The following is a 20999-nucleotide window of genomic DNA, read 5'->3' on the forward strand; positions in this document are numbered from 1 at the left end:
TCCTAACTTTTTATTATGTCTATCTTCAACTACTTAATTAAATATTAAGAGACAGTGATCAAGTAGATCAGAGAAATGTAATATTCAGTTTGTACCAAGTCATTTAAGTATAGTTTGCAGGAATATTGATATAGTGACTTAACATAAAGCAACAATTACCACTGAGAAACAATCAAGTCAATAAAGTTTTTCAGTTGTTTTTCAAGCAGAATCTTCTATATAATGTTTCCAAGGTAAGATTACATTGACAATGTGAAATAGTAACTGAATGGTCCTGTTTGGAACACTCAATACTTATACTTTCAACCTACACTAAACTACAAATCTCACCAAATGTTTCTAACAGAGCAATAAATCTCCAGCAATTTAGACAAAGATTTTCAAAAGTGGAGGCCTCAAATTAGGCTCCTAAGTACAAATTTAGGCACCTAAACAAGTGGCTTGATTTTCAGAAATGCTAAGCAACTCCCACTGATTTCAAACTCATACATTGACTTCAGTTGTGTGCTCAGTACTTATGCAAACCATGCTAGTTCCTAAGGGACAGGATTTTCAAAATGACCTGCGTGATTTAGGAGCACAAGTTCCATTATCCAACCCAAGGTCCCTATGTATGGACTCAGGAGCTTAAATTTTGGCATGCATTTTTTAAAATGTTGGCCAAGATACCAGTAACTTTCTTTGGAACACTGTAGCGTTAACTATGTGTATCCTTTTCAGAACCTTCATCCAGAGTCCATAAAGTTATGAAGCCAAGTGGTAAGTTATATTGTATCTAATAATATATGCTATTAACAGTAAAAAATCAACACGCTAAGCAGTACATACCATAAATTAGGTAAACTAACAGAATGGAATTCAAAGATGTGCTATCATCTTCTTCATGACTCTTCCCATTGTGCTTAGTTTACAGCACTTGTAGAGCTGGACCCTCAGCTTTTGTAAACTGATGTAGTTAAAGGTAATGGAGTTGCACTGATTTACATCAGCTGCCTATCTTGTCCATAGTATGCAACCTCAGCCTTGAGAAAACTGCAATGCAGAGAAAGCAAAATGAGTTAGTGTATTATCCTTATCTTTGAATTTCCATGTTTCCAAGTTCCTGATCCTGCAAACACTGAAGCAAGTAAATAGTCCCACATACATACAGTTATTCATGTGTTTACAGGATCAGGAACTTAATTGGGATTCATCATAATGTTATGCCGAGAGAGACTGGTAACACAAACCTCTTGGAGACAGGGTGTGAACACACCTTTCAATAAACATCATTGTCAGGATAAATTAATCACAAGCGCTGCCCCCTCTCCTCCCACCCCCCCACCTCCAACCTAAGACAAAATGGTTTGTGAACCTGCCCAGGAGTTTCTGGACTGAATGGGCAGAGGAATTTTGTTGAGTGTTGATTTGTGTTAGAGGTGCGGGGGTTGGAGGCAGAACACAGATAATGAGAATACACAGAACAGAGGGAGAGGCCACAGCAAAAAGCAAGAAGGCCAAGCAGTAGCCTCTGAGCATGGTGTATGATTGGGGGGTGGGGGGGAAAGCTAGAGAGCTTTGGGTTTGCTGTTGGCTGAAGATACTTGGGGGTCTAGCTGCTGTTGGTTCCTCCTGCATTTGGAGAATTAGGACTTTGTACATTCCTTGCAAATAAAGATAGCATCAAAGATCATACCAGACTCCATCAGTTTCTGTTTCCAGCTGGAAGATCCCCAGGCTTGGACTGCCATTCAGGTCAAAAAGGGGCAACAATAAAATTAATATTTTTAACTGTAATTATTATTTATTCAATTCTATTTGTGGGGAAAGTAAGGCTTTAGCACTAAAAAAAATTAATTCTAAATCTTAGAAAACAGGATTCAGAGTTGAAATATTAATGTAACATTAATAAAGTGGCACAAACTGACACCTCTGTGATTATTTATCATGCTGTACATATTTTTGTATATATTTTCAGAAATAAGTCCAGAGATGCACAAGGTAAGTCCTTTTTGTATTCCATATCTCAGTAGATTGAAATAGTACATGGGGTTGTTTGAATCCAGAATACTTAATAACTATAAAACTTTCAGAATGTATTGTGCTTTATTGGTTTTAAATAGGATACAAGAAAAATACATTTCAGAGACTCTCCAATAACATTATAAAGAAGTACAAATTTTATTTCAGCGATACCTAATGAATAGAACTTGATTGATACATGTCTGCATGCCTAGATTTTACGATACAGTGCAATAAATCTATAATGTAAATATACTTTTAAAAATGCAGTTAGGATAACTAAAGTGCTATGCAAAGATGGCATCTTTTTTTGGCAGTTCTGCTACTTGTATACATTTCAAGTCACACGTTACATTTCTGCCAAAAATAAGCTTGTAATACACATTACTCCTGTTAGCCATGCCGAGTCAATATGGAGGAGTACGCGCAATAAGCCATTGTCCATTTGCAATAAGAATTGTTAATGACATTCTAATTGAAGCAGGAAAGACTTGTCTTGAGTTTCAGATCTTAGGCTAAGTTAGCAGGTCTGACACTTAGGGGAAAAATGTTTTTACATGCAAATGGAGCACATTTTATCTGGCATCATTGAGACACAGTAGCATCAAACACCATTATGCCATTTTTCACAGTCCTTTTACAGAGTATATCATATGATCCCTATATATCACAGGTGGAAAGCTTAGTGATCAATTCAAGTTCTTTTCTTTTATGTTTCCCTTAGGTACAGATGAATGCAGCAAAAACTTATGTTGTATTTTGGGGCTTTGTTTGTGATTTTTATTGTGAAGCATAAATAAATGTTGATCATGGCATGTTAAAATACACACAAAGGGGCTACTTAAATTTTTTTTTTTTTTTAGCGGAGCAGTATTGAAGGAGCCCGACTTTCTCAGGCTGCCAAACTGGGATCAAGTGAAGCCCTGCTCAGTTCCAGGAAAAAAGGTTCATTGAATCTCAGTGGGCTTGTGAATGAATTTCAAGGGTCCATTGAACCAGCCTACAGCAGTGATCAAGATGAAAATCTCCACCCATGTGCTACAGAACAGATAGATGCTGATGATGAGGAAGAGTGTGAACAGGTAATCTCTTTGCTTTGTGTGTGTGGGGTGGGGGGGCATAAATGTATTCACAAAACTATCATGTGGCAGAGTAAATGTTGTACTAATGCCCATTTAAAGGTGTAGAGATATTGCTTGCTGCTGCTGCTTCTAAGTATTGTTGCTTAAGCCATGGGATGTATCCCAAATATTCATTGAGCTTTGGTGGTAGAGTTTTAGGAGTTTCAAATGTGGAACACTGTAGCCATAATGACAGCAACATCCAAAATAAGCATTTGCATTTAGACATCATCAATCCTTTGTTGCAATCCAAGAGAGGAAGGAACTGAGTTCTTTCTGGACTACATTCTGGGGGTGAAATTCACCCCATGCAGAGGACCTGGGCGCTTATGCCGACAAAGTTTGTTTTTACTCAGTCTTTTCTACTCCTCCAGATTGCCTTTGATGTAAATGCTGCTATTTTTACTCACTGTACAGGACTATCTTCTTATTGCTCTGGTGCTTGTCACTGTATGCGCTTAATTTATACTGTTAAAGAAAGTGATTGGCTACCATTATGTTCATTGTACAGATGGTATCCTTTCCACTCTACGGGATATCTTCATGCATGTGCAGCTGTTCTGAATGACTGTAGGCCCCAGTTTTTAAATGTGGACATATTAATAAGGTGTCCAAATCCCACAGTTGGTTGCTCTAATCTATGCTAGGGAACATAAATACCCATCCAGTAGTCTTAAATACCAATTTGAGTGGCCAGATATGTTATTTGGAGATATGTCTAGGCACTCATGGTTTTAAATTGAGCTACTCATCATTATATGAAGAAGTTTGCAATGGGGCACACAAGCCTCCAAGCATGGAAGGAAGGGGTTAATGGGCTGCTGAAGGTCCAGTTAGCCTAAACTGAACCACCTGGAGCTGGAGGCAGATTTCCAGGGAGAGGCTTGGAAGGAGCAGGCAGAGAGAGAGAGCTGACGTAGGGCTCTCACTGTCAGAGAGAAGGCTGGCTAGGGCCAGGGGCTAGGGAGGACTTGTGGATCTTCCGGAAGAAAGGGAAGAGTTTATTTTGTACTTGTTTTGGACTTTGAGTGCCCAGCAGGTATAGATCTATAAGCGACCTAGCTGGAGGGCTAAGTTCTACAACCCAGAAAGGTGTTGGAGGCTGGGTGGAGCAGTGGAAGAGCAGCTGGGAAACTAAGGCCGAAAGGTGGTTGTGCTACAGAGGGTGCTCTGGTAAGAACGTGCTATAACAGAGCCCACTCTGAAAACTCCTCCCTGAGCCTGCTGCCTGCCAGGCCATGGTAAACTGCATTGTTCTGAGAATTTTATTGTGAATTCTGGAGGCAAGTAACATTCTGTAATGAATGCGGTCTCTGATATCTAGCAACACAAAAGGGATAGCACAAGAAAATGTCTCTTCCACGGCAAATTCTGATTTAGTTGCTTCATGTTGAACTCTGGCATTTCCCACATTTGGCTGTGACTAAATACACTGCTTTTCAAAGAACCATAGATCATAATATACCCTTTATTTTTTTTTAATCACAGGGCACACAACAAAATTCACAGCAAAAACCAAAAGGAGGTAGAAAAAGACTTAATAGCCAAGCTGCTGAAAATGTTGAAAAGCGAAGAAGTGTTAATCTCAACAAATGTGAAATGCAGGTATTTAAAACTAAATGTGTCAGGCCTGATTCTCTCTCATTTTGTTACATCTCTGTGTATCATAGCTATGTCATAGGCATCTATATGTATCTTTCTAAATGGACAGATGTAGATAAAACTAAAATTGTCATATCTAAGTAATGTCTTCTGCTCAGAAATGCTTTCCCTAAAGCTTAAATACACTTTAAAAGAGTAAGAAGTAAAATCTGTAAAAATAATGACTCCAACAAACTGCAGGTATTTCACAATATGTGATCTTAAAAGAAAATGAACATTTACTTAGTTTTAATGTAAAGGAACACTAATAAAATTATCACTCCAAAGTGCTATTTTGTATGCACTACAGTTTTACGTTATTTAATTTAAATTTTAATCCTATTGTCTAAAAATAAATACTAAACATTTTAGTGCAGAATCTTCTGTCTGAAGATGATGATTACTAGATACACCCACTAATCTGATGCTATTACAAAACAGCTTGATGTAATATTGGGAGGCTGGTAGATGGTACTGTACTTTCTTTTAAAGGACTCAGTCCTGCAAGGTAATGAGTATCAAAGTCCCATGAAAGGCCTGATTCAGCAAAGCACTAAAGTATATTCTTAATTCTTCAAGCATAAAGTCAGTGGGAGCTTAGGGTGTGCAGCATCTCTCAGGGTATTAAGTAACATGCAGGATCAAGCCCATGCAGCTTTAGAACGTCCTTGACATACTTTGCAAAGTTTTGGCCACCTCTTAAAAATGAAGTCATTGATATTTTGGAAAGAATCCAGTGAAGAGTCATAAAATGATGAAACTATCATGGGAAAAAAAGTTTACCTTCTGTAGTGAGCTGTGATTAATTTATATTAATTATATTATATTTTAATTCCAAGGCCATGCCCTGTGATGTGAACTTAGGGGACCCCGATACATATTGCTCAGGGGAAGAGATGACTAAGGGGATCAGTCTTCCCTGCTTATTGCCACCCCATTAAAGTCCTCCTATATGTAGGGGGGAGAATCATACTTATATATTCAACTGCTAGATAGCGGAAAGGATTGTGGGGGGTGGCAAAGTTTTACACATCCACCTCAGTTTGCAAGGGGTGACAATAGGGCTGAAACAATGGAGCCAGATTGTTCTATATTCCTCTGCCAGGCGCCACACTGCACAGCATTAGGGTCAAGGTTATAGTCCTCAGTACCAAGGATATTACTGCAGAGAGAGAGACTAACAAAACTGTGTATTTCAAATCTCCACAGAGCTCCAAAGATCCTTCAGATGAAGAATCTACCCAGCTGAATACAGACCTTTCCTTTTCCTGTTCTGCTAGGCAGCCATCTCGACAGTTTAGCACACCGCAGAACAACTCACTAATCATGGATATCCTGGGGGGAACTACCACTGAGAGAAACATCTGGACTGACCATCAGATCAGACAAGCCTTGTTTCCTAGTAGACGGCCGCCTCAGGAGAATGAAGATGATGATGATGATTATCAGATGTTTGTACCATCGGTATCTACATCCAATTCAAATTCAATTGTGTGTGAAGAGAAGGGCGCTTCAGGTCGTCCATGCAGTTGGCATGTGGGATTAATTAATCAAAATGAGATCTCTGGCTCCAGTCGTCATAGAATTGTTAGACGGGCAAGTAGTGCTGGTGAAAGTAACTCTTGCCCAAATAATGCAAGACGTAGAGTCAATGACTTTGTCCAGCATGGTTCCCAAAGGGAAGTGAAAAGTAGTTCTGGAACTGATGTGGGCAATATCAATCCTTACCCAGAATCTTCAGAAGAGCTGACCATTGATGATATAGAGCATGTCTATGATAATATAAGTTACGAAGATTTAAAACTGATGAGTCTGACTAGAAGGGAAGAGTCTGGTCACGGTCCCCAAAGATCTACTAGAGACACTCTCTACAAAAGCCAAAACAAAAGCAGCTTGGTGGAAGCAGCCTCTGAAAAAAGGCAGGCAAATCAAAATAGGACCTCCATTCTTGCTAGTAAAGATGAAATGCTACTCAGAAGAGAGGCACCAACTTTAAGTTCACATGAGCTCAGGATTGTTGAGGAGAACATCTATGACACCATAGTGCTTCCAGAACCACCACTGTTGAATTTCAAATGTAACCGCCTTAAATGCTCTAAAAGGAGGAGTTTTTTGGGCCTGGAAACGGACTTTGCATGTTGTGATAATCTAAGGCAGTTTGTTTCTGAAGAGAGTCTCCAGTTCAGTGAAGATGAAAGTCCATATCATCATGTTCCTTTAGATAATGACTATTTGAGCTTAGTAGATAGCTCCTCCAACTCTGATTCCCTCTCCCACAAGTCTGCAGCTGATAAATTATCTGAAGAAGTAGATGAGATCTGGAATGACCTGGAGAATTACATCAAGAAGAATGAAGAAAAGACAAGAGACCATGTCCTGGCAGCCTTTCCTGTTTGTAAAGATGACATGCAGGAAAGACTCCATGTTGGAAGTACTCCTGAACTGAGTAAAGATGTGGAATATTCACTTTCCACACTCTCACTGCCAGAAACGCCTGTTTTCCGTAAAACTTTGAAACACAGGGTAGCCAGATTAAGTGAGGCCAGTCTCAGATTTGATGAAGCAACATCATCGAAAGATAATTCATTTCTGAGTCTTAACAGATCTTCCTTCTCCAGTGAGTTGCCTTTTATAGACAGCCCTTATGAATCTGCCAATAGTATTTTATCCAATGCACATACAGAGAGCACTGACAATGAAATGGATATTGTGGATAAAACAAAAAACAGAGTCTTTATGATGGCAAGGCAATACAGTCAAAAAATTAAGAAGGCCAATCAGCTTTTGAAGGTAAAAAGTCCAGAGCAGGAACAGCCATCCAGCCAGCAACAGAAACTGAGGCACAAAGATCTTGCAGCCATTTTGGAGGAGAAGAAACAAGGTGGTCCTGCCATTGGTATGTTAAAAATATTGTCCTCCTTAATCTCTCTCCCCACCCCTTCTTCCCCCAATAGATTTCTTTAATAATGTTCTGGTGAAATTTACGTATTGATTTAAAATGCTATAACCCTGATCACCTCTTGATCCACCAGTTGGATGATGATGATGACCGTATTACCTTTAATGTGTTACCACTGAGATTAAATTGAGTTCTTTATGTAACTTTAATGCAAAAAGGATATAAATGCAATTCTATATTAAGAACAAAATTTTGCCATTCGTTCATAGAAGAGAAGAGGAAAGAATGGACCAATGTCCGCCATCTTGCTTTCACAGGACAGGTTGGTTCAGGATAGTCTGGGAGTAGAAGTGTGATCCTGGGCATTCAATTTCTTTTAAATAAAATTTTTTTTGCTTAGGGGGGTCTGCAGATTTCAGCTGAGAAGGGGGCCTAGTCACTCCTTCTCCGTGCTCCCTTGAGCAGTAGAATACCATCCATCACAGAAGCCAGGTTCAGCTCCTTTTATAGAAACTTCCTGTTTGTTGCTTGCAAGCATGGGGTTGGGGTCAAGGAAGAAAAAGTCTCAGTCTTTACCCCTTTCTAGAGCACCTGCACTGTGGACGGAATAACAGAAGTTTCCTGTGAGAAATTTTTCCATGGACGATTTTAAAATAAGTTGGGGACTTGGATTCAGCAAACTCCCAGTCACCAGCGTGTGTGCGTTCTCATTGTATCTATAGAATTTTTAAAAATACACACATCTTATTTATCATATCTGATGCAGTTTTCAGGATGCTCTTAAAGATCAGATTTTTACCAGCAAAAAATATCCACCAAATACAATATAGTACGTTCTGTGCTCCATTATGGTGCATTGTGTGACATGGCATCAGTCAGTGGTTGTGATTCATCAGAACGATACGATGTTGAAAAACATGTGAGAACAGCAGACCTTGCAGCCACTATAGCAATATGAATCTCGCAGTGGGAGAGCCTCAGAGTTGGGATAAACATCCCAAGATGCAGATGTTTAATCAAATCTCCGAGGTTCCCAGCACACTGCATGACCCTATTCCCCCATAGCTATCCCTTCCCTCGGTAACTTGTGGGAGGAGCCCCAGTGGCCTGCTACCCTGGCTGGTGTGAACTGAAGGCAACCTATAGGCCTGCGCCCTCTGGCATCTTTCTGAAGCATGTTCCTCTCTCCTCTATTTCCAGCCCTTCCATGGTGGCATCTCCCATCTCTTTCTCTCTCTGCCACCTTTGATGGATTCCATTTCCTCCTCTTCTTCCCTCTTCCACAAATGCAGGAGTCTTCCCCCCTCATCCCCCTCCACACCTGGCACCTGTTCTCTCTTTGTTGGAGGGGTTTCAGGCTGCCTCCATTCCTATGACAGTCAGCACAGGAGCAGTGAACAATTGTAGGAGAAGACTCAGCCTCTTGTTGCCCAGAAACAATAGGAGGAGGAGACTTTAGTGACCAAAGGTGAAAGCACTGTAGTGAAATATTCTTCCCAATCAGCCACTTAAGACAGGGCAAAAAACTGGGAGTGTTCCACCCCCAAATGGGGATGTTACCAGTATGCCTTAGTGTTATAGTCATTTAATCTATTTATTAGAGGTTCTAAACTGTGGTCCATGGAGCACTTGCTGGTGATCTGCGGAGGGCTGACTAGGCATGTGGTACTGGCTCTTCCTCTCCTTTCCCCAGCTGCTCAGTCACGTTGAAATACAGCTAAAAATATATCGCTTTCCTAATGTTACTTTTCCATGTATGGACTTGCTGCCAGAGGTCTGGGATGAAAGGTGATCTATATGACTGCAAATGAAAGGAGAGGTATCCCTGCCACACTGTGTGTTTTTTAAGACTGAGAATGTCTGAAGTATCAAAATCAGTAGATAGAAGAAAATATATATGTGAAATAGTTTTCTTTTAAGAAGAAATAAATACTCCAGCAACTTTGAAATGGTGAACTAAAAAAGAGAACCAAACTACTTGATATTTAGCAGTAGCAGTGTTTTTAACAGTTACATAATTTATCTCTTCATAACTACAGATCAAATTGATGCTGGCATCTTATTCCCAGAATGTCTGGTACATAGTTGTTCACGGTTTTGTCACAAAACATTTCATGCTTGTCAGTTCCATGTTTTAGTATAATGAATGACTGTGTACATGTCACTGATCTGAAATGTTGGAGTCTAGAATTGCATTGTTTTGTCAACTGTAAGGATGAAAAATGTTGATGATTATAATGGTCAAGGACAAAGATTTAAAAGGGTTAGTTTGTCTGAAACTTTAATTTTCATATAACTTGTGTTTTACACTGTTGTTAATTTTGACTAGTTTATATATTTCTCTTCTCCAGGTGCCAGAATTGCTGAATATTCCCAGCTTTATGACCAGATAGTTTTTAGAGAGACTTCACCCAAAATGCAAAAGGATACATGGGCCACTCCTCAGAAACCATCAGCCTTAAGGTATTCATCCCCAGTGTCAATATCTCCTTCTCATTCTCAGTTAGCTAGTGAACGCTTAAGGGCAGAGGACTGGCTTTTGCATTCTACGTATAGCAATGGAGAACTAGCTGATTTCTCTCCCTGGCCCGAAGTCCAAGATCTGAAGTCAAAGAGCTCCCCTGTAGAGAGCGGTACAAAAAGCAATCCAAGACCATTGCCATCAGCTTGCTCAGTTCCTTCCCTTCAGATTTCTACACGTCTGCATGTCCCAGCACAGAGGTGGAGTGCTATTATTAGTCAGCCTAACAAAGAGAATTTACACCAAGATCACATTTATAACTCACTAGGAAGGAAAGCAAATCATACAAAATCACAAGCATATAGCAGGTCACAGTCTTCTTCCTCAATTGTGGTCAACAGGTCGGAGGAACCAATAACTTACCTAAATGAAATGGACAAGAAACAGCTGTACTCAAATAGAAACTTTATATCTGACAGCCAGGAGTCTGTGCCAAGTGCTGCTTCAGGATTCACAGTATGTGATGTGAAGAAGCAGTTCCCTGAAAACTGTTCACAGATGATTCTTCGAGACTCTCAAAAAGTTCTAAGAGTGAACAAGAACTCGCCACTAAATGCACAAATAGCTACGCAGAACTATTTTTCTAATTTCAAAGATACTGAAGGAGGAGAAGAGGATGATGATGATGATGACTATGTTGAAATAAAGTCTGAAGATGAGGGGTCTGACTTAGAGACTTCTCAGAACCAAACACAGAAATCAGACCCAAAGATAAACAATGTAGACTCTGCTTCTTCTGAGACTCTCTGTAGCAAAAGCATGTCTTGTACTCCTGCAAAACCAGTGAACAGCAAACTTGCCCTTACCCCGTACCTGACTGCATACAATGATTCAGATAAACTGAATGACTACCTGTGGAGAGTTCCATCTCCTAATCAGCAGAATATTGTCCAGTCTTTAAGGGAAAAGTTTCAGTGTCTTAGCTCAAGTAGCTTTGCTTGACACTTTCAATAATTTCTAATTGTACTGCCTTAACATGTCAGAGTATAGATTAGTACAACCAATACTGGCAACCTGTACTTTAATAATGTGTAGACACCGAGCACTGTATCACAGTAATAATAGGAAACTTAGATGTGCAATGTACCTTTTTTACAGTACAGAAAGTTAAAGTGGCCAGGTGTGCACTGTCTGGGATTAAGATCTACTTGTATCTTTATAATGCAGACTGATTTCTCCTAATCTGTCTCATTTAACTTTGCATATACTTTACATCTCCCTTCTTTCTCCTGTCTCTCCATGTGGAAATCTTAGTATTCAGACTGTTGGAAGGAAGCCAATGCTGAGTCCAAAAATGCATGTACAATTACTGTAATTGCACATGAGTGCTCAGTTGAGCATCTAGCCATCTGAGTATGCAAATACCAGATTTCTGAGCACACTTGAGGGAATGCACCAACAAACTCGGTGTGCAGTTGCACATACATTTTTTTGCACATGATCTTTTGAAAATCAGACTCCAGGTCTGTGGGACCGATGCATAAAACACAATATATACTACTACTGTAGAAAATAGAATTATTACATTTTAAATAAATTAGCTTGTGAATGGTGCCACATTGATAACCCTGATGTCTGAAGACATTACCTTTACTATAGCTTGATAACAGCTAAAGCACAGGCAACGGCAGAGTGCCTCAGTCCTGTTCTGGAGGTTATTAGCTTTAGGAAATGAGAGGGTAATTCTGTTTCTAGGCCAATTCAATGTTTGGGCTTGTGGAGACTAATGCCCAATAGGCTAATGCCTATTGTGATTGTGGTGTTTGTAACATGGACGCCTTTCTTTTAAGAATAAGACCATCAGTAGCAGATAAATGTAAGTTGTAGGTGAAAGCTCTTGGTTTTTCTAGTATTTGTAAGATGGTCCCTTTGGCTACATTTATAGGTAATACAGTCTTGTTATTCAATAACAAATGCTCATGATTGGGCTTCTTGCAATCTGATCCTCTCTTAGTTCTGAAAATACTGTAGTTCTTAAAATGTCCATTGTCAACCTAATGTAATGTAAAAGATTAAAAAAAAGGTTCGTGCTATCTGTATTAGAAATGAAGTGGTATCTTCATACACTTTCATTATTACCAATAGTGTCTGGCCGTTAAGAAGACTTTTTTTTTTTAAAGACCCTCTGAAGTAGAGTATTTTTCTTTGTAAGAGTAGTAACATTTCTGTCTTGAATATCAGAAAAGTAAAAGGAAGCAAAATACGATAGCAAATGTGTTTGTCAAAAGTTGTTGGCTCATATCATCTTAAGGCAAGAAATACCTTAAGGTTTGGTTGACATTGACCTTGAGGGCTAATTCAACTCTCATTAAAGTCATAATCCTCTATTTTAGACAATGTTACTGTTTGGTTAGCAGCCATTTGTGAACAAACAGGAGAATAAGTCATGTAAGACCAAAGTTCCTGTTACATACATATAAATAAAAGGAGTTGGAAGAGAAACTGAGGGAGCATGATGCATTGTCAATTTTTTTCCTAAAGAGAGAGTTTTTCAAACTTTTCGCTAACGTATCAGTTTCTCTGTCACGGAAGAATATGTGGAAAGCTCTCTCTCTCTCTCTCTCTCTCTTTTAAATCAGTAAGAGAGACCTGACTTAAAAATATTCTCCGATAACCTTTTGATGGTCCAGGTTTTCCACTACCTTGAGAAATAAAATGACCTATACGGTGATTGGGGATGAAAATGTTCATTTGTTATACAGACCAAAATGGAATATCTGGGATTAAATAGGGGATGAGGATGGCATCTTTACCTCTTATAAACATCATTCTCAATGTTTGATCTAATTCCAAAATGGCTCTGTGTGTGTGTGTGTGATTTTCCCAAATCTCATTATCCATTCCTAGCTGTTCTTCCATGCCAGCAGGACAGATAATGAATGTCATCTTGTACAATTTCAGAGAACAATCACTCCTCCCTTCACACAAAACAGGTTTTTCCCTCTCTTAATCTCCTCTCTTCTGTTCCTGGCAAGATTTATCCCATTTCCCTCTCTTTCTGATCACATAAATCATGCAATGCCTTTATTTTTAAAGAGGCTAAAAATGCTAATGAACCATTCCTTTTCAGTTGGCGTACCTGAAAACCCTGGAGATGGGACTTTTAAAAGTATTAGTCCTCACTAGCTGGAAAAGGAGACCAGCCTGGCTTTAGCCATTAGGAATCAAATTGAGCTTCCCAGAGGGGAAAAAAATACCAGTGGAAGTACAAACACTTAAAAATCTGCCCACAATTTTGAGGTCCTCCTGATGGGAAAGCACAAACTACTTTTAAGTTACTTCATCAGATTCTCTCCAGGGCCTATGCAGGGAAAAGTTAGTGTAGCTCAGAGCTCCCAGCAGTGACAAGGCTTCCATGGAGGTGTGGTAGTGTGCAAAACATCTACAACTTCTAGGGTTGCCACCTTCAATATGCAGAAGAACTGGCCACTGCCCCCACCAGCCTGATCCCTCACCCCTTCACCTTTCAGGTGCCTTCCCTGCACTGCACCAGCGGCCTGCCCCCGTCCTGTCTGGCTGGGAAGGAAGGTGGCTCTGGGTCCTGGTCAAATCCATATGCAGCTGGTGGGGAAGGTGGCCCCACAACAACAAACCCACTTGTCCCCTTTCTCCTATCTAGATGGAGGCTAGAGAGTCTGGTTGACCCAGAGCATGCCAGGAAGAAGGGGAAGGGAGCTGAGTCCTCCAAGGCAGACCCAGCTCTTAAAGGGAGAGGTCCATGGGAAGTCTCTGCTGAGTATTTTCTCCTCCTTTATCTTCAGGGTGGGGGAGCAGCCCATTAAATCATTTCACTGGCAAGGCTTGTTTAAAAACTGGCCAGGTGGCAACCCTAACAACCCTCCATGTGCTGGGGCCTGCAGGAAATTTGCTCAGCCCAAAAATAGGTGATGCTGGCAGTGTAAAGGGGTTTGACTAGAGCGACTGGGGGATGTGTTAACTAACACATCCTTACTGCAGGTCTGGCTAGTAGGGTGCTCCTTTAATGCCTCTGACTGACTGAAGCTGCCCTTCCTGATGGGGTGAATCTCCTATATAAGAAGTGTGATCCTTGCTGACGCACTTCCTGAACCAGCAAGAGGTGAATCTCGATCATTATGTTTAGAAACAATGGTTCAAAAACAACACAGCTTTCTTTTAGATTCAGAAAACATTCCATTCTTTTGCAAACGATACATATTATACTGGCTTCTGTTTAGTTCCCATTATTTTCTTTGTTGCACAGCTTTGGATTCTACTACTTGAAAACATTGTACTTAAAAGAAAGCCTAAATGTGTGTACTGTACAGCCATGGATATATCTTCTAAATCTGTTTTTGTGGTGCTTTAAATTTTTCAGAAGAAGTAGATGAACTGATACAAAGTTAAATGTATTGTAGGAAGCATGGTCTTATTAATGTTCTGTTTCCACTAATAATGCATTACTTCCCTCAATTACAAAGCACAGTAGCCCACCTAATTATTTTAGAACTGTCAACAATTACTGTATAGGTTATTCTGAAATACATCTGAATTTGCCAGGGTATATATTCAATGGCTTCTGTTTTGTGGAGATGCAGATTTCAGGAGTTGTGCTTGTTGATTATGTTGAACTATCTACTACACAAGTCTTTGCATTGCTAAGGAATGTGTACTTTGGGGGTTTATTTGATCATTGTACCACAAGTTCCAGTTTTGTTATACACAAAGTCATTTTTGTTATAGTGGATATTCAAACAGTTTTGGAACCTGCATCTATTGAAACACAGTTGAGGAATAAAGTTGTACATATTTAAGATACTGAAATTTAGTAATGCTGATATTTATTTAATATAGCTTGTAAAGTAATGTAAATATGAATAGAAATTAACATTTGTGTGTTAACTTTAGCATATCTAGATTTGTGTAAACTACTAGGAATTCTGTTTAAACTTTAGAAGTTAATGAAATCTCATGTAGTCAATGGAACAAAATGGAAGGGAGTTATAACAATGTGTAACTGTTTCCAGGGATCAATTTCATATGATTTTTAATTCTGGGTACTTTAAATTATTTTAGTTTGCTCTTGGCAGATAGGCAGCTGAAATTGACAAAAGTTGCTAAGCACTGGAAACATTTTTGTCAGTAAAACAAGATTAACAGCTTTCAGCTCTTCCATGAGTAAATGAGATCTGAAAAGATACAAAAATATTTCCTAGGCTCTACTGGTAGGAAGTTTGAGTTGTGTTGGCAGCTCCTGTTACAGTTTACAAATAAATAAAATAAAATGACCAGTAACAGGAATAAGGAAAGTCAATACCAACTGAAAAATGTTGATCCATTAGGATTAAGTGCAGTATAATTGTTGTTATGGTGATTCCCACCCAAAATACATGTTACGAAGACATGGAAATAATGCCAGTAAAAATCCATATTGATTTAACTCAATACTTGTTTGATAATACTTGTTTGCATGGAGTTGGAGATACTGTACATATCTCTGCAGAAAAACATTTTTCTGCGTATTTTCTCAGACTGTATTAGACCTCACTCCACCAGACTCAATTAGCTTGGTGCGAGCTTACTTTGATGGGGGGAGAAAAAGGGGCGAGGAATTAAGAAGAACAAGTTGTCCCACAGCAAAGGTTAAAAAGTTAATTTTCTAAACAGAACAAAGTTGATGTGAGATTGTCAGAATGTGAATTATCTGCAGCCTCAGGGCAACAAAAATGTGAATAGAATAAACATTGCAACAATTCTGTAATACAGGTGGTAAAAACTGATGTTTTTGTAGCATTTGTCTCTTTCTGTTGTTGCTGTCCCATAGATGCTTTCCTCCTCCCTTTGGCAATAAACCCATCTTTTTTTAAAGCAAATTTGTTTGAAAGAGAATTTATTTTAATCCTGTAATATTGCTGGTAAAACTCTCATATGTTACTGTATTGTTTGAGCCTGTATTTGTTCGTAGTTCCTGCACTATGCTACCAGACAGGGTTGAAAAATGAAGTTACTTGTTCCAAGTTTAACTGTGTATTTCTTAATTTCTGCATACATATGTAATATCTTGTTCTGTGGATAAGAGATGGAACTTATATTGCACTTTTTAATGACTTGTTTTGTAAAGAATATGTAAAAATATATGTACATCTAGGAAACTTCTTAAAACAAGCTTTTCACCTTTTTTTCCTTAAAAGCTGAGTTTAAAGCATGCCAAAACTAAGAAAAACATGGAAGTATGTACTGCTTAGAGAGAAAAAAGCAATAAATGCAAAATTTGTTTGTAAAAATCAAGCTGTCTGCAAAACAGCTGTGTTTAAATGAAATGTTTATAGGACAATACTATCTTGTAACAGGACTCCATCTTTTAGTATATGTACAGCCACTGACTCCTCTGCCTGTATATAACCTCCATCACTAAGTCTGTGGAGATTGGCCAGAACTAGAACCTTAAATATAACACCTTCAGCTGTTGGGAGTATGGGTGAATTTTAATCCCTAGATCTAAAATCTCCCTTTCAGTTCTAATTCCAGTTTGGATGCAAAACCAGAAAGGGCCTATTTTTCTACTTTAAATCCAGCCAAATACTTGCAAGTACAGTTCATCAGACTTTACCAATTGAATAAAAAAACAAAATCTACTGCATGTAGTGTTCTGTCACACAGAGGTTGATGAACTTGCTACAGCTTTGGCAAAGAGAGATGGGTCCTTTACCTCATGGTATATCTATACTTAGAACACCGTGTAGAGTACATACACAGCCCACACCCCTACCATGGGTATAAACAGCATTGTAGATGGTGAGGCACTGCTTAGGCAAGTAGAGTAATGACATGCCAGAATATCAGGGTATATACTGTAGACATTTCTCTACATGCCCAAGCAGTACCTCTCATGTGGACACTGCTATTTTTAACAGTGTAGTTTTCCACTGCTTAGGCAAGTAGAGTAATGACATGCCAGAATATTCGAGTATATACTGTAGACATTTCTCTACATGCCCAAGCAGTGCCTCTCATGTGGACACTGCTATTTTTAACAGTGTAGTTTCCCACTGCAGAGAGAGGTTCTGGCAGGGGAAAGCAGCAAGGAGAGGCTCCAGTAGCTCCTCACTGCTGGAGCTTTTCCTTGACACAGGAAGCTGTTGGAGTCTTTCCCTGCCACAGGGAAAGACTGCAGCAGCTCCCCCCACCAGAGCCTTTCCCCACTGCTTCACCTGTTCTGGAGCCTTCCACGGAAAGATAGACACAGCCTGCTTTTCACTGCAGTATGCCACTGCAGCTATGCATGCCACCGCCAGTGTAGGCCAGGCCTCAGGCAGTAGTGTCTCATGCTTTTAGATCCAGAGGTCCAGGGCTCTGTCTCTACTGCTGACAACCTTTTATTACACTGGTCTGGCTTTAGACTAGAACCCAAACCCTGTTTTAAACCTAATTGTGTTCTGAACATCTTCTCCTTGGCCCATCTGATTTGTTAAGGTTTGCTCATCCCAGCAATTGGAGAACTCAGGTAAATGTTGTGTAGAGCAGTGGTTTTCAAACTTTTTTCTGGCGACTCAGTTGAAGAAAATTGTTGATGCCCATGACCAGAGCTGGGGATGAGGAGTTTGGGGTGTGGGAGGGGCTCTGGGTGGGGGGGAGGGGGTTCAGGGCATTGGGGCATGCTTAACCTTGGGCAGCTCCCGGTCAGCGGCGCAGCGAGGGTGCTAAGGCAGGCTTCCTGCCTCTCCTGGCACCGCAGACTGTGCTACGCCCCTGAAGCGGCCAGCAGCAGGTCCAGCTCCTAGACGGAGGCGTGCAAGCAGCTCTGTGGGCCTCTCACCTGTGGACACCACCCCCCAGCTCCCATTGGCCAGTTCCTCCCCATATATTGGCATAAATCAGCAAGGTGTGTGCCTCCTGCTGGAAAGTCCAACACCAGTGCTGGGCCCTAGTCGGGAGATTAGGAAGCACTCACATAAGCATGGAATTAAGTCTTTCTCTAAATCCGTTCTGAAGACATCGAACATACTTATGAGCAAACCCACTGGCTCGGCCCATGAGGACGTTCTATGTCCTAAATCCCATAAGCAAAACAAGAAGGTACAGAAACCTAGGGTTCCATCAGCTCCACACCAGGGACCTTTGATACTGTCATCCACAGCTCCTTATAAAACCTGAGACTCTCCAGACTGACCACCACAGGATAGCATCATCATCGCTGGCACCGATGGCCTGGGCAAAAAGAGACCCTCTTATACTAGGGAGGTCCAGACTCATGGCTGCACCATAGGGCATTTTTGCTCTCCTGAATTCAGAATCCCCTCCACCCCCATCAGAACCCTCCATTTCCAGAGTTTATATTGCCTCTGAGAGATCGGCTGGTGGGATGGAGTTTATCACCTCTCCCCCATCCCCCCCAATACACAATCTACATCTCTCCATTGGTACTGCCATTGGAACCAGAGTTAACTCCTCCTCAGGAGATTTGGAACCATCAGAGGAACCACTCCTGTACCACCATTCCCCAGGAGACCCACACGACCCTGGGACCAACCACTACCTCACCTGGCTTGGAGACCACCATGCCATGGGGACCACTGCCACCACCTTTAGACCCCACATAGTGGCCATAGGCACAAATATCCCCCTTTGGAATCTATCTGATATGCTAGGGAGTTACCACCTGCAGTCCTTTCGAGGGAACGATCAATTTACCTTCGAATCCGATAGAAGAGGATGTAGGAGTACTACCACACTGTCGTCGTCGTCGTCATCATCATCACCAGATGAAACGGTGGCTTCAGCATCTCTTCCCTCCCTCCACCCCTTTGAAAACATTGGGTCTATCCCTCAGTTCCCTGTCAGTCCATTTGATGGCTATCAGTGCATTCCATCCCTCTATGGAGGGCTACTCTATTTTTGCACACCCACTAACCACACAATTATGGAAAGGCCTGATAAGAACTTTCCCACCTCCTTGAAAGATAACACTCCAATAAGACTTCATTCTCATTCTTTCGGTTCTGACACGCCCACCCCTCTTTGGACCCTTAGGGGACTTGCTCCATGTGCCTCTTCTCCATGAAGGTCGCCTTTCTTGCAGCCATCCCATTGTCAAGGAGAGTTGGTGAACTTGGTGCAATGATGGCAGACCTTCCATATGCTATTTCACAAATATATAGTTTCTTTACACCTACACCCCAAATTTATGCCTAATGTGGTTTCAGAATTTCACCTGTATCAATCCACTCTTACCTGTAGTCTTCCTAAAACCACAAGCATCTACTGGAGAACATAGGTTTCGCTCCCTAGATGTTTGATGAGCCTTGGCCTTTTACCTGCAGAGAACAAAACCATTCAGAAAGTTCCCGAGGCTGTTTGCTCTATAGCGGAGAGAGTAAAAGGATACACCATCTCCACCCAGAGAATTTCCAAACATATCTGGTTGCATTCTTCTCTATCCACTCTCGAACCTCTCCTCCTCCCCCTCCAGGGGTATGAGCTCACTCCATGAGAGCCCAAGCTGCAACTGTACTGTCTCTTCAGGACATACCCCTTCCAGACATCTGTAAAGTGGCCACTTTTCTGTCCACACATTTGCAAGACATTACACCCTGGTGCAAGACTCAGCTACTGATGCCTTCTTTGGGAAGGCAGTTCTCTTCTCAACCCTACCATTCTCATCCTCGCACCCTCCACCTACGTAGGTACTACTTGTCAAACACCCCCGGTGGAATACAATAGAGACCATCACTTGGAGGAGGAGGTTAATTACCTGAAACTGGAGGTTCTTCAAGATGAGTGGTCCCTATCTTTATTCCACAACCTACCCTCCTTCCCCTCTGCTTCAGATATTCTCTGATTCGTGGTAGAGAATGAACTGGAGAGGCAGTTGGCCCGCCCACCCTTTATCACCTCAGAAGCACAAGATGAGCCAGAGCACATGAGCAACAGACACTACTTTCAAATTCTTCAACTTAGGGTGCATGGTGCGCATACATAACCCACAGTTGCACACAGATAGGCACCACGCATCTCGAAGAACCTCCAGTTACAGGTAAGTAACCTCCTCTTTCTACTCCTAGATTTACATAGTGACGTTTTAGAGTCACTCACATTACCTGTTCTTGGAAGAAAGAAAGATACAAAGCATTCATATGTTCAGACAAAGGGCCCAATTACTCCTGCTGGCTTCAGAATGGGACTACAGTAGCTGTGCAGGATTACTGTGCTGATCCTCCTCTGGAGTCTTCCAGAGGGTAGCGGAGGCAAAGCTACCATGATAGTAACTATGTGGGTGAACCATCAGGGGAAAGCAGCATTAAATTTCAGCTAGGGTTCCTCGGAAACACTGATTCAGGGCATCTCTCAGTCAGCCCAAGCCTGAATGGTGTCTCAGCTGCACCAGCTGGCTTTAGGCTCTCCAGCAGCACACGGTTTGTGGATGGCTTGTGCTATCGTGCCCCACTCTCTGTACATTTAGGCCACCTTGGCTTTACAGCCTGAGTTCTGCCCACAAAAGACAGAATTAATTATTCACCATTTTCTTGCCTAAAAGATACTGTTACATTCATAAAAGGTATGGTCATAGTATCAAACCACTTTATAGAGACAAAATTACTGCAATCTAGAATAGAAGTAATGAATGTTATACAAGCACCCTGTGAGAACAGTGAGGCGTGAATGTGAAAGTGTTGTTAGCCTGTGAAAACACTAAAAGGGTCTGGTGTCTGAGAGTATTTCAGCAAGGTTTTCAAAGACCTGTTCTACAGGTAGTAAATGACTTTCCATTGCTCTCCCTGCCTATCTTAAGTCCCTGCTCGTCCCTTAAAATCCTGTTCTTTCATTACATCCCATGCTCAATGGTCACACTGTTATCTCT

At 40.9% G+C, this 20999-nt stretch overlaps 1 protein-coding gene across 4 annotated transcripts in view; it reads left to right on the top strand.

Moving 5' to 3' along the window:
- The window catches only part of PLEKHG1 (pleckstrin homology and RhoGEF domain containing G1), a 215895-nt gene extending 199680 nt beyond the window's left edge, over positions 1-16215 (top strand). For all 4 annotated transcript variants that reach the window (XM_074948609.1, XM_074948610.1, XM_074948611.1 and 1 more), the window contains 6 exons: positions 721-759; positions 1958-1980; positions 2865-3083; positions 4611-4727; positions 5973-7659; positions 10014-16215. In XM_074948609.1, the coding sequence (XP_074804710.1) occupies positions 721-759; positions 1958-1980; positions 2865-3083; positions 4611-4727; positions 5973-7659; positions 10014-11125 (3197 nt within the window). In that variant the 3' untranslated portion in view covers positions 11126-16215. The remainder of the gene's footprint in view (positions 1-720; positions 760-1957; positions 1981-2864; positions 3084-4610; positions 4728-5972; positions 7660-10013) is intronic.
- The last annotated feature ends 4784 nt before the right edge of the window (positions 16216-20999 follow it).

Source organism: Natator depressus, chromosome 3 (assembly GCF_965152275.1).
Source record: "Natator depressus isolate rNatDep1 chromosome 3, rNatDep2.hap1, whole genome shotgun sequence".
Classification (NCBI taxonomy): domain Eukaryota; kingdom Metazoa; phylum Chordata; order Testudines; family Cheloniidae; genus Natator; species Natator depressus.